This window comes from Musca autumnalis, unplaced genomic scaffold (genome assembly GCF_047663935.1).
Source record: "Musca autumnalis isolate F117 unplaced genomic scaffold, ASM4766393v1 scaffold_3, whole genome shotgun sequence".
NCBI classification, from domain to species: Eukaryota; Metazoa; Arthropoda; class Insecta; order Diptera; family Muscidae; genus Musca; species Musca autumnalis.
The window spans coordinates 261042116-261059041 of NW_027411866.1; the positions used below are offsets into that span (position 1 = coordinate 261042116).

At 33.9% G+C, this 16926-nt stretch overlaps 1 protein-coding gene across 28 annotated transcripts in view; it reads right to left on the reverse strand.

The window, feature by feature from the left end:
- The window catches only part of if (integrin subunit alpha inflated), an 89564-nt gene that overhangs the window by 61942 nt on the left and 10696 nt on the right, over positions 1 to 16926 (reverse strand). For 23 of the 28 annotated variants that reach the window (XM_073978295.1, XM_073978279.1, XM_073978285.1 and 20 more), the window contains one exon: positions 16307 to 16818. In XM_073978295.1, the coding sequence (XP_073834396.1) occupies positions 16307 to 16563 (257 nt within the window). In that variant the 5' untranslated portion in view covers positions 16564 to 16818. The remainder of the gene's footprint in view (positions 1 to 16306; positions 16819 to 16926) is intronic. The other 5 variants (XM_073978299.1, XM_073978290.1, XM_073978277.1 and 2 more) reach the window with 1 other exon arrangement.

Genomic DNA, 16926 nt, shown 5'->3' on the forward strand with positions numbered 1-16926 from the left:
TGATGGAAAGACAAAAGGAAAATATCAATTTCCTATTTCTTTGTGGTTCAGCAGCAGCAGTTCCTTAATTATTGTGTATGTGTGTGTGACATTAGATGGGGGAACATTTTTTCTTATTCGTCTTCTTTTGGAGGTACGGGGTGTGTCTGCATGTGCAACAAATATACCTACAATTACATGTAACGTAAAGACTATCCTTGCTTAAGTACGCCTAGAAAAAAACTCATTATTCATTCTTTATAGACTCGCAAAAGGGAGAAGTAATGAGACATAGGATGCACAGTGGAACTGAATTGGAAGATATTCAAATTTATAAAGGAAAAACAATTAAAAAAATAGTAAATTTTTGCAGCAACTATGTTTTTCATTAATAAATCGAAATACCATTGACATTACCCTTAAAATAGTTGATGTTTTTACATGAAATGCACATCAAATATCGCCAACTAGAAAGTCAGGGGCCAATTTTAAATCGGGTTTGATTTCATATTTTCAAGGATTTATTTTTATATAAAAAAAATCTACGGATTGAAATTATTGTGTCGGACATTTTTTAAAGTCTTTTAGAAGTATCTACCGTTCTTAACCACTGTGCCACATACAATATATCTCTGCTTGTTTCCTTGACAACAATAATAGCAACAAATATCGATGATAATAATAATAATGTTGGGCAAAAAAACATTGATGCTGGCTTTGACGTTGATCCCTTACATGTGCTCAACATCCGTTCTGCGCTGTGGATAATTTTAGACAGACATCGATCTCGTCGGTAATTTTCCTGCCACAGAGTCTCTAAATAATAAATGAAAAACAATTCCCAAAATGAAGAATTAACCCATGGCAAAATGCCTTTAAGTCACCCAGTCAGTCAACAGCCAGACAGGCGAACACGTGAATGCAACGAATTAAATCTCTTCCACATTTCAAGAGCAAACCTTCGTTCGTTGTTTTCCCTTTCACACATGGTAAATGAAAGAAAACTCATGAATGAAAGAAGTGCCTCACAATTCCATGTTGAGTTGAGATTTTATGTGATTTTTCCATTGCTATTTTTTTGTTATTGTAAATTACAATGGGCGAATTCTAGTGTGGCCTCCGTGTAAGTCATGTTCAAGCCCTATTGTTGTTCTTGGGCAGAATAATAAAATAAAAAGTGGATTGTGGTAATATTTTCCTTTGTACTTTCCCTTATTAGTGGCATGATCTGTTCATGGGTTTTATGGCTTTATTACATGACATTGAACTTCGTTGGCAAAAATATGTGCATACATACATATGTATGTATGTGTGTAGAAGTGCAAAATAACGATAGGAGGTAACAATAAGACTTTTCATCGAAGAGGCAAAGAAGAGGTTTAAACACATAAAAACAAAGTTTATAACAGTTTTACGGAAATTACTAGTCCAATAGACAAGGAAAAGGACAAAATAACCGTAGAACAGTTCCATATGTTCTCAAAAAAAAAAAAAAAAAAAAACTAGGAAATAATAAACATATTGGTAGCGCGTGTGTGCCCTCGACCCTGAGCATGGAAAATTTGAAATTGGAAATATATTCACTACTACTCTTTGGTAAAAGTGAATAACCGGCCCTTGACCACTCAAACGTCTGTCGCCGCCGCTGTTGCCTCTTTCTGATGATGGTGGCGATATGCATTTCATATGTGCAATTGTGTTGATTCCCTTATATTTCCAATTGTAAGGGGCGTTTAAAATGACATTAAATTTTAACACGCCTGCCTGTAAGCCCTCTTTCATACCCTGACCGTGTGTTGAACAGTAAGAAAATAAAAACAAACATCCCAAAAGGGGAAGAAATTTCCCAGAAGCTTATTGATGTGTGTTTTTACCTTTTTTACAAAGAACAGGAACGGGAAATGTTCATATGTAGTAACATGGATGGCTGCATGTTGACCTAGGTTCGATTCGAACATTTTTAATTAATGTGTTTGTTTGATAACAAAAGTCACTCATGCGCATATCCAGGCACAGAAATTGCTGAGTAAGTCCCCCTGATAATTATCATCACTTAATGCGGGAGGCAAATGACTGACTTTATACGCTTCGTTTAAAATGCAATAAAAATGGAATATTTACTTCAAACCACAAATAAATTCATAAAATTTATCACAATGTGTATGTTGTATCTCTTTTCCTCAAATAGTTTCGGTATTTTTAGACCACGTTGACACCTTTCGTATAAAATAGAAAATCATGTGGGAGCTAAAAAGTTTATCAAAACTATTTAAATAAGCCCTAGCCTTATTCCCCTTAATTTTAAACTAGACCCTAGCCTTATTCCCCCTAATTTTAAACTAGACCAAGACTTATTTGAGCATGATTATTGGAATATTCTTAGTCCGTGAGAACTTTGTGTTTTCTACTAAAGACGGAAGTAGGTATTCCCATATAAACGATTACACTGAAGACGAAAACAAAATACGCATTTCTAAAACGGGGGAAATTGCTATATTATTATTTGTATCTCAAAATGAGTTTATAAATTTAAATAGTTTATAAATTTATATTATTGACATAATTCACAAATTCAATTCGAGATCATTACTTCGTCTATTCAATACCAAACATACTAGGAGTACTTGAATGTTCTATACCAAATTAAAAAGTTCTATTTTAAATATTGCGAGCTGTATCTTGATTTTTTCGACAAATATTTCGATATGTTACAAATGGAATGAAAACATTAGTTATACAGGAAGGTATACAAATATATACGATGTTGCAACACTCTTCAAATTTCATAGATATAAGCCTTTGTTGTTAATTTTTAATGAATACAAAATTTCTATTTTTGTTAATTTCTTTTTGTGATTTAATTCGACTGTAGGTCTTTTTTAAATATTATAAGAAAGTTTTTTTCAAAATAGTCTGGCTTAATCCCATTGTTGTTGTTTTAATATTCTAAGGCAGGGAAGACAAGTTTCGATCCTCGCTACGGGATCTCATCAGTTCCCTTGGTTCTTGTTTGTGGATATTCTCCACCGATGTTATTTTTCAATAACTTCTTCAAGAAAAAACTTTTTATACCCAAACATCAATCGTCGGCTCGATATATAAGAGTGACCGAAGAAAAATCCTCAATGAAAAGTTTTTCTTAAGCAACCTCATATAAACTCAACGAAAGTGTTTGGAAAACAATACAAACCCTCTCCACTACTTTGTTGGTTGCTTATTACAACAACAAAAAACAACGCAGTGCCAGTGGTTTTTATTCAAACATTGGGATAGCTGTTGCAATTTTGTTTTCCAAAATAATCTGGCTTAAGTATTAAAAGTACGTTTTCAATGAAAAAAATACCATTTTAGTACACGGTGTGCCTTAACTAATTTTAAATGGAAGGTGCTTACACTTGGGAAGTTTTTGCAGATTCTGAAACTACAATGCTCATAGATGAGAAATATCAAGAAACAAAAAAAATCGCCGGAGGGATTTTCAAATAAATCGCGATTTATGTTCACATTTTTAGGGGTTCTTTAGGTTTTCACGATTTTGCTTGGAAACCGCGAGTTCTATGTAAATGGGCCTGAAGAAAATGCTATAGCTGTGAAAATTCTCCACAAGATTGACCTTTCTTATATTTTTCATAGGATTTACCGTTTTTGAGATATAGAATTTCAAATTGGGACAATTCAAATTGGGACAAGTCTCCTTATAAAACAATGTTATGACTGCAATTTCCCAACTTAAACGTATATGTCTCAAAAATGGTGCAACCTAAGAAAAAATAAATCAGACAATCTTGTAGAGAATTTTCACAGCTATAAAATTATCTTTAGTCCCATTTGGACATGACTTGCGGTTTTCCAGCAAAATCTTGAAGACTTAAGATAAAAATCTAAAAATTTGAACTGAACCTCTATACATCAAAAATGGAAAAGCCTACGAAAAGACCTAAAGTTCAGTCTTATAGAGAATTTTCACAGCTACAACATTTTCTTTAGTCCCATTCCGATAGGACTTGCGGTTTCCAAGCAAAATCGTGAAAACATAAAAAACACCTAAAAATGTGAATTTTGACCGCGATTTATTTAATTTTTTCTAGTTTTGGGATTTTTCTCATCTATGAACACTGCTGTTTCAGAATTCACAAAAACGTCCCCTGTGTAAGCGTTTTTCATTACAAGTTAGTTAAGGCGCACCCTTCATGATATTGTTTTATAAAGGGGCGATACAGTCAGAGCATTGTCTCAATTTGAACTTCTATATCTCAAAAACGGTAAAGCCTACGAAAATATCATAAAGGTCAATCTTGTGGAGAATTTCCACAGCTACAACAGGCCCATTTACATAGGACTCGCGGTTTCCAAGCAAAATCGTGAAAACCTAAAGAACCCCTAAAAAAGTGAACTTAAATCGCGATAATTTTTTTTTGAAAATCCCCCCGGCGATTTTTTTTGTTTCTTGATATTTCTCATTTATGAGCATTGTAGTTTCAGAATCTGCAAAAACTTCCCAGGTGTAAGCACCTTCCATTTAAATTTGGTTAAGGCACACCGTGAGTACTTTTTAGAATTTTTAATTTTCCATCTCAGGTTACAGATTTAAAGTGAATATCAAATCCGTTCCAAACAATTTGGTTTGATTTAGCCATGTTCGTTTTTTGCGAATATTATTTTACCGAAAAAGTAGAATAGATTCTACTATTCCTAATGGTATTTAAATTAGAAATGTTTTAACGGATTTCTTATAACTCATCAACTCAACGAATGCCCTAGCCCAAAAAAAAATCGAATTTCCTAAAAAAGGCCTTTGGATTTTGACTTCCAAACTTAAACAGAATATTACAAATGGTCCATATTTACCATAGGGCTTACCAGGTATCAGTACCATATTTGTATACCAGATCAAGATGTGTGGTTTTAGGTACAACTATTTTCGTTTAGGTAGTTCCGACACTTTTCTTTCCCTCTAAATAACGGGTGATTCAAGTAGAGGTACTATTTTCAATATCCTTTTCACAGATCCGTGTGAATCGCGTCATGCTGTGACGTTATTTTTGTTTAGTATTGTTTGGTATTTCATCATGGAAAGACTTACGCCTGGAAAGCGTTTACAAATCATTCAACCTGGGGCCTAATTACGTGATTCGATTCGATCGAGAATTTGCTCGTGAATAAGTTTTCGACTCGATCGAAAACGTTGAAGCAATGTTATCGATTTTTTCGATAGTAACCGGTAATCGATCAGGTAATCTTCAAGGAATATTATTTTAAAACAAAAACTAAAAACCAAAATTATGAATAAAAAAATTTAAATATTTGTGTAATTTTTTGAACAATACATTGAATAATAATTTCGGAATGAAGTAGTGCTAAGAATATATGAAAATTATTTATGTTTACAAAACCTTTTTGACATTGTTGTAACAGATTGATTATACATATACATACCTTAATAGTTCTCTCTCAAAATAAATGAGAGAGAATTTGGAGAGAACAGTAAATTTTGGCTAATGACGGCATAAATTTGTATATTTATTTTAATTCTAATTTTATTACTATTTCTTAAACGAGTCCAAAGCACTTTTCCCAATTTTTCTTCTTATTTTGTGTAAAAAAAGGCTGAAATTTATTTTCTAATTTCATTTTTCTTTTATAAACTGACAGACAACAAACAACAATTTTTGCATTTTAAACAAAAAGACCACTAAAAAATCTTTCATTTTGTTAGTTTACGATAATTTCTCGCAAATTTATGCTCAATAACTCGATAATTTTACTCGATATCGAATCACATAATTAGGCCCCTGATTACGATAATTCACGTTCTTTGAGGAACGTGTTCCAAGCCAAATTTTGTTCAGCCAAGAGGCTCACTTCTGGCATAAACTGTATGTAAACAAGGAAAGTAGCCTCATTTGGGTTAAGAGCAACCTAAAGAGGTTCAAGAGGGGTCACTTCATACAGAAAACAACAACGGTTTCATGTAGTTTGTTCTCTGGTGGAATCATCGATCCATATTTCTTCAAAAATTATGTCGGTGAGAATGTATCCTTGAAATGGCGACCATTATCGTGTGATGATAACCAACTTATAATAGCCGAAATGAAAACCAACATGACATTCCAAAGAAAATGAAAATGGAGTTTTTCCTAATTCATTAAGGATTTCAACTCAAAACAATGACCTAAAATTAAAGAGAATTCTATGTAAAAAATACTTTAGAAAAAATCGTGCTCAGCTACTTAAAATTTCAGTCTTGATTTGATAAACCGTGGTCTTGATCGTGTCGTAATTGTTTAATGTCATTCGAAGATTAATCGATTGTTTCTGGCTGTTGTTTCATTGAACGTTTTTAGAATTTTTCATACGAAAATGAAGTTAATTGTCTAACAATGGAGGAGGAGGCACTTTGATTGACAAAGCAGAACTTGAAGGGAAAAATACTATGTAGGTAACAATTATTCCGTTTGCTAAGCCGGGTCTACTCGACAATTATGTTGTTTAACAACAATGGATAAACATTATCACGGTAAGAAGGTCTGTGGACAGGCGCATGGGCGCTAAATGTCTTGTAGGTACAACCATATGAGGGTGCGTGATTGTGGAAGGTAAGGTAACTAAACTATTGATGGATATCAACATTTAATCAGCGAATAATATCTATCGGGTGTTTGTTGTTTTTCTTATTTTTTTCTCCTCTTCGTGAGATGCTCTTGACACCTTGTTTGCCAAGAAATACATGTGCGTGTGCCCGACTACCTAAGCCTTGTTTATTTGATTTGTTGTAGAGTTTTAGTGGTTTTTCCTTTTGATAACAACAATCCCCTCGGCGGCTGTGATAAACAAACTGGCGATATTTTGGTTTTTAATGTTTTGCCTGTTGTTGTAGTTAATTGTGTTTTTGGTGGTAAAACAATTATTGTTTCATGTTTGTCAACTCTATTTTGTCGCCGAAAGTGAAAAATAATAATAATAGCCCTGCTGCAGCTACTAAATAAACAGCCAAACAGCCTTTCGACTACAATTAAAACAGGAAAGCAGCCACAAAGAGGAAATGTTTTTTGTTGTTCCTTGTTATTCATGCATGTCATGCCACCACGTCCAGTAAACTACACAGATAATTTGTTTGTTTAGGTTCAATCCCGAGATGCCGATATCGATCTCGATATGTACATCGTTGTGTTTGCCCTCCGAAGAATTCACAACGCCCATGGGCCTAAACGATTGAAGCAAACAAATTATCAAAATTGAACTATTTTTCTAAGGAAATGGGAAGTAAAATATTGTTTTAATTTCATTATTTATTACAATGAAAACACCATTTAAGCAAAGCAGATGTATTCAATGTGTACGTGTGTGTGTGTCTAGGTGCGTGTATCGTTGGTGGCTATTTCCAATTAAGGGGGACAAATTATGCGGCATCTCGTTCGAAAAGATCAATACAACATACCTATACGTAAATATAAATTGACCCAGCTAATATTTTTTCCGAATTCGGTCAGAATGTTTGAACAAATTTCCGATTCTGATGCCGAATTCGGTACGGAAGTTGTATGGACGTGGTCACCGAATTCGGAAAGTTTTCAAATAATATTAGAGTTTCCAGAGTTTCCCGCGAATTCGGAAGAAAATTCTGAAAGAAATCGGTCCAAATTCGGAAAAAAATTCTGCGAAATTCGGGGGAAAAATTAGATTTTCTAAAAAATAGGTCCGAATTCGGAAAAAATCCGAAAAAAAAATTAGTAAAAAATTCTTAGGCGCTGACGCCTTGATATTTACACAACATGGAACAAACCCCACTCAGAAACATTTTTTATGTGCTATACATATATGGAAGATTCTAATTTCAAACGTTGTAATGATTTTCCCTGTTGTTATCATTTTGTGATTAATGTCAGCGATGTTCGCGAGTATGTTGAAACTATCAACACGAGCTTGAATTATTATATGTTGCATTTATATAAATTGTATATGCAAATTTTGTAACCAATCACTTTGTTTTTCGACAACAACCGAACAAAAAATCCCTAGAAACTCGATTAGAAATCGCAACGAATTCGAAACGAAGATTCTTAAGATTTTGTAGAATATGCGCAGAGATTCTTAAAAAAAAACTTTTAGAAAATCGGTTCAATTCCTAAGAAAATATTAGGGAAATCGGCAAATTTCTAAAATAATATTAAAAAAAATCTCGCGAAAATCGGAAATCAGAGCCCTCGGAAAAATTTTTAGTTGAATTGCTGACACACCTTTAACTTTTATAAGTAATTAAACAAAATACCTAACTATTGGCGGAGTTGCCTCCACACGAAAAAAAGCTTGATATTTTTAGAAACTTGATATCACAACATATCATCTTGTCAACATTATATTACACTTTGTTAAATAAGTCATGATACTATCCCCAATACCGACCGGCCAAGTGATTTTCCATTTTGATTTTAACTCCATGTAACAGATGAAGAATGTATGTCACAGTCCACAATGGAAATGTATGTTTACAAGATACCACCAGTCGTCCATCCATTCATCTAGCAGTCTCAGCCTCATAAGGCAACTTGTAGGTAATACTTCTTGAATGTGGTCGTCGACCATTTAAACATTAAATCCATAACCAAAGTTGGTCATTTGTCCATTGTTTTGTCGTTGCGTTGCACTACTTAACCATGTTCGAACAGTGCAGCAACATCTTTTGCCCACCACCTGAATGGGTCATCATCATCATTGGCCATACGTGTTATGGCTTAGACCACAATTCACAATTTGTTCTTGGCCATCATACTAATTAGGTGGTCTACTTGGGGTATTGCTAACCTGCTCCAACATACATGTATGATGACCAGTTATTTCAACGTTCCCGAGCAAGGAAACCAACAAACTCAACTCTTACTTCACTTACGGTGTCTATTTGTCTAGCTTGGTCGGTTGGATTTAGTTCTTTTAAGGAAAGTGTGACCCAATACTTGGCATTTGTTGACCAAAATTGCACTCTGTTAACTTGATTGCCTACTATCTCGTTTTAAATCCATTGACTCGCATTGCTACTGCTTTACGTTCAACAAATGCTTTGGGTTTTCTTTGTTATCTGAAGTGCTAACTCAAGAGCTCAAGTGGATTGGATTTCTAGAGTATTTGCAGAGCGTTTGGAACACATGTTGCCGCTAAATGTTTATCACTTGTTTTCTCAACAATCCAACATAAAATGCTAAACAAATAAATTTGCACCATCAGTAGCAGCAACTTGGCAGGGAAAACAATTAAGTTCCCTGCAACGCTGCGACTTTATCTACTGTCAACACTAAAGTGTAAAAGTTTAACAAAACAACAAAAAAAAATAAATAAAAACTTTTTTTATTGGGGTATTTGTGTGCATTTGAAATTAGATATGCCAAGAGAAGATTTATCCAAAGTTTTTTTAAAGGACCACAAAGATTTTTTGGAGAATTTGTGAATAATTTCAAAATTCTTTTAAAATCACTATTGTTGGCTATTTTTGGCACACTCGAGACAATTTCAAGGAATTTCTGTTTAAACACGAAACGTTTTACCAAAAACAATGTAAATATTTTAGCAGACCATTAAAAGCTATTTGGGACACAAATATAAAGACGCTCGTTGTAAGTTACAGATTTTCAACATGTGTTCACTAATGTAAATATATTAGGGTGCCACATGTCGAACTGGTGGATTGTTAGCCAGATCAGTATCAGAAATGATATTCAACAACATTTGGGGATTGCCAGTTTTCTGGACGGTCATATTATGATGGTTGTGTGGGTTCGAAAATTCGGCTTTCCTTTTTTACTGGAAAAAATCATCGGTTATTAAGCTCGACTCCAACGAGAAATTTATTAAAATTATTATTAAAATGATCTTCAAATTTTTCAAATAAATACAAAATAAAAAATCAGCTTGAGCCAGGCTGGGGTATGAACCCACGTCCTTGACAAAACATATGAAAAAAGTGTTATCACCTCCAAAGTCTGCACTAAGCGTTTGCCAAGGAAGCCATACAGATTGAGTGGACGAATATCGGCCACTGTAAAAACAAATTGCATTTGAAAGAGAACAATTTCGATGACAGAGAAGTCACTCCACAGTCGATATGTCTGATGAGTCGCTACCAACGGCGAAGCGTGTGTGTTCGAATCTTCGGCTTCCCTTTTTCACTGGCAAAAAATCATCGGTCATTAAGCACGACTCCAACGGAAAATTAATTAAAAGGACACAAGGTTTATTTCAATGATGAAACGATTCTTGTAAAAAATGATTCACTGGTCAAAAAATGAACAAAGTTGTTGTTTCATTCGAATCTTTGTGTGTTTCTAACTCAAACTGTCGAGTTATTTTCAAAACCGAAATCAGTTTTTATCTATTAGCTTTATTTTCGAGATCTAGCTCAGGACTCTATTTTACGATTTTTATCCTGATTTTCGTTATCCTCATTAAGGGGTTATGGCCACTTGCATTTTTTTTAATTTTTTTTTTTTTTAATTTTTTTTTTGATAGTGTTATGGCGAAAATTCGTTAAAATCCTAAATTTGACAGCTTTTTTTAAATAGATATTTTTGAATTCCTTTCGCTTTACCCTTTCATTCCCGATGTTGCGTATATGCAACATCGTCTTTGTGAGTGTCTAAGTACCGCTATTTCAAATATTCTGTCTGCTTTCAATCGTTCTCAATTTATACAAAAACCATTGGTTGTGTCTCGATCAACATATCTACGTTAACTACGGTGCATTATTCAGTGTGAAGTCTAGAACTCCAGTGAAAATTAAAATTCGTTGTGTACAGTCCAAAATATTCTAATCTTTTCTAAATCAAAATATGTGAGTTTTATGTTAAATTTTAGTTTTGATTCTTCAAAAGTAAGACCAGAAGAACATTCCTGGATGATTAAAACATTTTTATTTACACACAAAATAATGACCAAATAATTTTCAGAAATAATGTACTGTATCTTCCGGAACTCTCCGAAATTTATGTTATAACATTGCTTTGATATACACTTTAATTATATGTTTTCAAAGAGGGTTAAGGAGAAAGATTATTATGTCCTTAATGATCTCACATTTCGAGCTACAGCGAGCACCGCAAACTGTTTTAGTAAAAACAATGTTTCGTAGGCAGGCGGCCATTTGTCAGAACATTGTGCAATATTTCAAATTCATGAAAAATTGCTCTTTTTAATGCTCAATAAGTGGCCATAACCCCTTAATATATGTAAAAAAAAAATCCCTCTAAAAAAGTGCAAGGAGCAAGTTCACCAAGGAGCCTTTCCGATCGGATACTAAAGAAGGTGGAACAACATTAAAATTTAATGCAAAATAATGCTCAAACTCATCAACAATTTTTTACAAGATTCCGCTCAAGGTGTTTTTCCTGTACAAATCGGATTAATTATTTTAACTTTTAACAATTTCGAATGACTTTGCCTAGTTTCTGGTCTCCCAATGACGACAAATACAATTTACATATTTTACAATTCGATTGAGACATCCCAATATCTTTACATACACACATCTCAATATATTTTACAATTTTCGATCATACAAATGTATGAACCAACATGCATGCTCTCGGCCAATACACACAACGCTTTTAGTATGTGCCTTGGTTGTGATTTACAATTTCATTTTAAAATAAACAAAAAAAAAAAAAAAAAAAAATAACGGAAAAAATATTTCTTAACTTTTTAAGGTAATAAAAAGAAATTCCAAAAATTTCAACATTTTAATGGAAGTTTGTTCAAGACTTAAAATACTTTTTTCTTTTGTTTTCTTTGGAATATACATATGCGGCACACATAAGCCCATCGAACATACACACAAATTCCCACCCATTCCCCCCCGATTTGGACAAAAAGCATTACATTCTCGTTGTAAGTGCAACGATTTATCGGTGTTACTTTGCAAATATCTAACCTAAGAAACACAAATCTCAATGGGCGACTTTTGACATTAGACGAGAAGATTCGAATAACCGGCCATGGCAGAAGAAATTTTGTGATTAATGTAGGCACTGAGTTCGAGTGAGTGTTACCCGCTTTTAGACATCAAATAAAAAAAATGTATGCACACATATGCACATATTGCATTTATAGAAAATATACTTAAGCTAGCGAGATCAAAGGCTATCGTATTAAACTGATCATAAGCACAATACAGCTGTCAGCTAACCAACCAATGGATCCATACATTTTTATTCTACATCCATATGTATAACTTTGTAGGCCTGCTCGATTTAAGTGCTCGCTCATATTTCATATGACTTGCAATTTATACAAAAAAATAGTCTCACGTTTAAATGATCACACATATAGAGGGATGATGTACTAGTAAAGGTCATGTGTGGGGGATGTGGTTGTATTTATTTATGTTTATTCTCTGTGGTTATGAGTGTTTAAAATAAAATTGCTATCTTGATAAATATAATAATAAATAAATATATAATGAATAATATTTGAAACAAGGCACTAAATAAATTAAATAAATTCCATTTATTTAATAAAAATCAGTAAGGAAAGGATCATAGTCGGGCGGGGCCGACTATATGATACCCTACACCACAGTGAATATGTGAAATGTAGGAGATATATATCAATTCGAACTGATTTTTATATAATACGGTACATTTATTACTAGACAAAATTCCGTCACACATACTAAATTTCATCAAAATTGGACAGGTCGGGGGAAAATATATATGGGAGCTATATCCAAATCTGAACCGATTTCGATATTATTTTGCACACTTATTTCTAGACCGAGTTCAGTCACACAATCTAAATTTCATATGGGAGCAATATCCAAATCTGAACCGCTTTTCACCAAAAGCAATATCGTTCTTCCTATGGCTAAAAAAATTATTTTACCCAATTTTCAGCTGAATCGGACAAAAATGCGAGCTGTACGTTGCGAACAAAAATACATGGACAGACGGACGGACTGACGGACATAAAAACTCGACTCGACTCGACAGAAAGTGATTATTTGTATATCCCCAAAAGGAACTATGGGTATATTTCGTTTCCTTTTGTATGTTACATACAAATGCACAAAGACATAACACCCCTTACCACAGTGTGGTGTAGGGTATAAAAAGAGTTTGAAATAATTATGAGCCCAGACTCAAGTTCACATACAGTGAAAAATATACTCGATTGGAATGAACAAATATATCCTGTTTTCCTAAACCAGATAACAATTTACACAAGTTTCTTAAAAAGTAATTTTGAAGGCATATCTAAATTGAGAGATATTGTTTAAGACAGGTTCAGATTTGTTTTCTCAATCCTAATCCAAGGTTTGTTTTCCATACAACAGCATCCCTTTGAGAGTTCCCCCTACACAGCAAATAGTTAGATTGTTTTCGTTATTTATCATGTTCCCTAATTTATCTTTCATTTTTCCATGTAACCCTACAACAGAATTTCTTATCTTTAAGGTCTTTCTTGCCTTTTGTACGAATGGGGGAGGCGGGGTAAGATGTAATGCACACGAATGTGCTTGTTTGCTTATTGTTATATCATTTGATTATTTAAGCACAATTATTTATCTGCTTATAACACGCCGCGCATATTCTGCTGCTGATGAAGAATTACAAAAACAATAACAGAACAAAAAAAAAAAAAATACTCCAACATTCTTCTTCTGTAAAGATAAGGAGTAGAGTAGAGAGTTTATCACATTGGAGTTTGTTTTCACTTGAAATCAAGTAATTTATTATTAAAACTCAAAAACGAAAAGAAAACAAGAAGAGATTTATTCAAAAATAATCCAAGGGATTGTGAAGGGTTGGTTAGTTAGACAGGCACCTAATAAATCAAAACAATCAAAAAACTAGGTTGCCATTAAACTCCATTAAAAACCGTGGCAAATTTAATCACATTTTAGGGAATATTTTGTGTCGGTGATGTGGGTGAAAAATGTTATAAATTATTTTCTATTAATTTTAAGAGATAAATTTGAAATGTGCATATGTATGTATAAACAGATGTTTGTTCTTTTTCCTGGTAAATACATAATGATAAGTCCATGGCATCTCAGAATGGTACAAATACCGTCTGTGACGTAAAGCAATATGATCTTAATTATACATATTCTTAAACGCTGACATTCCACCAAGTACTGAAAATACTATGGACTTAATAAAAAATATCGAAGTAGAATCAATTCAAAAACATACTGAGAAATCAACACCTAATGAAAAACTTGAAAGAAAATGTGGCAGGGAGAAGGGAAACATCAAGAACTAGATATGTTATAATGATAAATACTAAAGTATAATATTTCACACGACACGCTTACAATGAACATTTTAATTGTCACAATTTAATTAGTTCTGAACTAGTTCTAAGTCGTACTAAAACCATTTTCACATGTAATACGAAGAATTTCATTTTTAATTTGAGAATTTCAATTGAATTTCGAATTATTTCATTTTTTATTTGAGAATTTGAAAGAAGAAGAGTACGAGGACAGGGAAGCCGCTCCAAATCAGATATGTCTGAAGAGCCTTTGCCGAAGGCGAAACATGCATGTCACATAGTGGTGGGAGTGTGAGTTCGAATCGTCGGCTTTCCTTTTTCACTTCCATTATTGATCATTAGGCTCGATTCTAACTAGAAATTAATTAAAAACAAGTAAAAAAGTGTCAGTCAGTCAGCTTTGCCGACAGATATATACCCTCAGCTAATGTGAAGCGAAACCTTCACCTCACAGATCGAATGTATTTAAGGTCTCTTCAGAATTTTGTGGCCCTTTTTGGACATTTGAACTTGCCAACAAAAATGTGGATCAGGAATTAACTGCACTAAGACACAAATGTTGAACTTTTGTAGGGCAGGTACCCTTAGGGAGGACCGATACAGGCCATTTTAGAAGTTAAACTAAATTTTGGTAAAATATTAGGAGATCCAAAGTTTGGACCAATTGGTTGCCCCATTCAAGTGATATCGTCCTAGCATTTTAGTGACATTTTTTAAATATTTAGGAGAAGTACCGAAAGTTGTGGACCGGTATTTCCCATGAAACTAAGTTTGGATATAATATGACGAATACCTAATGTTGGACCAAATCGGTTGAACAGCTCTCCGACCGCCACATATGGTGACATAGGCGTTTTTTACAACTTTTGGGCTGTTTTCCCAAGAAATATGGACCTGCTCCTGAAAAAACTTTTACTGTCGTAATGGAGGTAGCGAATGCCAATTGCTTCAACAAAAATCAAAGTGATTCGAGAGCAGGTCTTAAAGTGAACTTATCCGAAATTTTGTGTGAGAGGTACCAGAAGGAGTAGACAAATATAGTCCATATTCGAACGTGATCTATATCTGGTTGATATATTAGGATGTGCAAAGTATAGATTACATCGGTCACTCCCTTCAAGAGTTATCGTGCGCAAAATTGTTTCGAACATTTTTTAAGTTTTGTGGGAGAGGTACCTGAAGGAGTGGACCGATGTAGCCCATCTTCGAATTTAAACTTTGTTTTGATAAAATATTACGAAGGCCAAATTTTGGACCGAATCGACAGAGTTCGAGAGTTATCTTGCGCTCCAACCTCTACACAAGGTGTCATAGGGGCTTTTTGCACCATTCCGGCCATTTTCTCAGGAAGTATGGACTTGCCCCTAATGAAACTTGTACCGTCGTATGGGTGGAAGTGAATACAAGTTGTTGCAACAAAAATCAAAGCGATTCGAGAGCAGGTCCTAAACTGAAATTATACGAAATTTTGTGTGGGAGGTACCAGAAGGAGTGTACCTATATAGCTCATCTTCGAACTTAAACTAAAATTGGACAAAATATTACGAAAGCCAAAATTTGAACCGAATTGGTTCATCCGTTCGAGAGTTATCGTTCGCACCAGCCAGCCAGACAGACAGACGGACGGACATTGCTCAATCGACTCCAAATTGTCTGAAACACATTTCGTCCAAACATACTTGGGGTCTAAAACCATTATTTCGATGAGGCACATTTTGCCCGTATGAAAGTGTTAGCATAAATGCTGAGGGTATAATTGACACTAAAAATGATCTTCGCCTAAAAAAGGCAAAATTTTCCAATAAAGGAAAATGTTAACATTTTTCGCAGGTGACAGGTGCGCTGACGTAACTCCCAACATTTTGCTAGACAAATTTTCTCCAGTAACCTCTAAAAAGTTCTCAGTAAATTCACTTCTTTTACATTTCTTCCGCCCAGTAACATTTTGTAAAAATTAAAATATCTTGTCCAAAAACTAGATACGTTTTTGAAATCAAATTGATTTCTCAATATTTAGCTTAAGTTTTGATGATAAAAAATAAAAATAAAAGAAGGTTATAATACTTACGATCTTGTATATGGGCCCTTATGCAGGGCAATGCTAAAGCCAAACATGGAATCATGTTCTGGTCGCTGGTGGATCACATATGTGGGTATATCAACATTGTAGGCTGTGGCCAAAGGCCACACCAATGCTGAACAACAGATGGCCAAGATGATCATCCATCCCGAGGTAGTTTTCGTGATGTAATAATTGTTGCTGTGACGTGTGGCCGGTAACGATCGATGCCGTGTCGCTGTGGACGTTGTTTGAAGTTTTTTCATTTTGGTTTGTGGTATTAATTTCGCTTCTAAGATTATGGCGATTGCGTGATATGATGATGTTTTCAAAATTATTTATTGATCACAAAATAATAACTGAACACACACACACACAGACAAAAAATTATTTCTTTTGAATTTCTATTTTGTATTTCTTTTTTTTTAATTAGAATTCGTCATTATTTATTGTGTTAGAAGAGTAAGGGCTTGTCGTTCGTTTATTAATTTTCAAGGGTTCCAGATGATGTTGTTATCTTTCTAAAGTGAAAAAGAACATACAAATTGTAAAATTGTAATTTGTTGTTGTTATTGCTGCTGTTATTGTTCTGTGATATGAACAAAATTTAAGATTCCATTCAATTCATG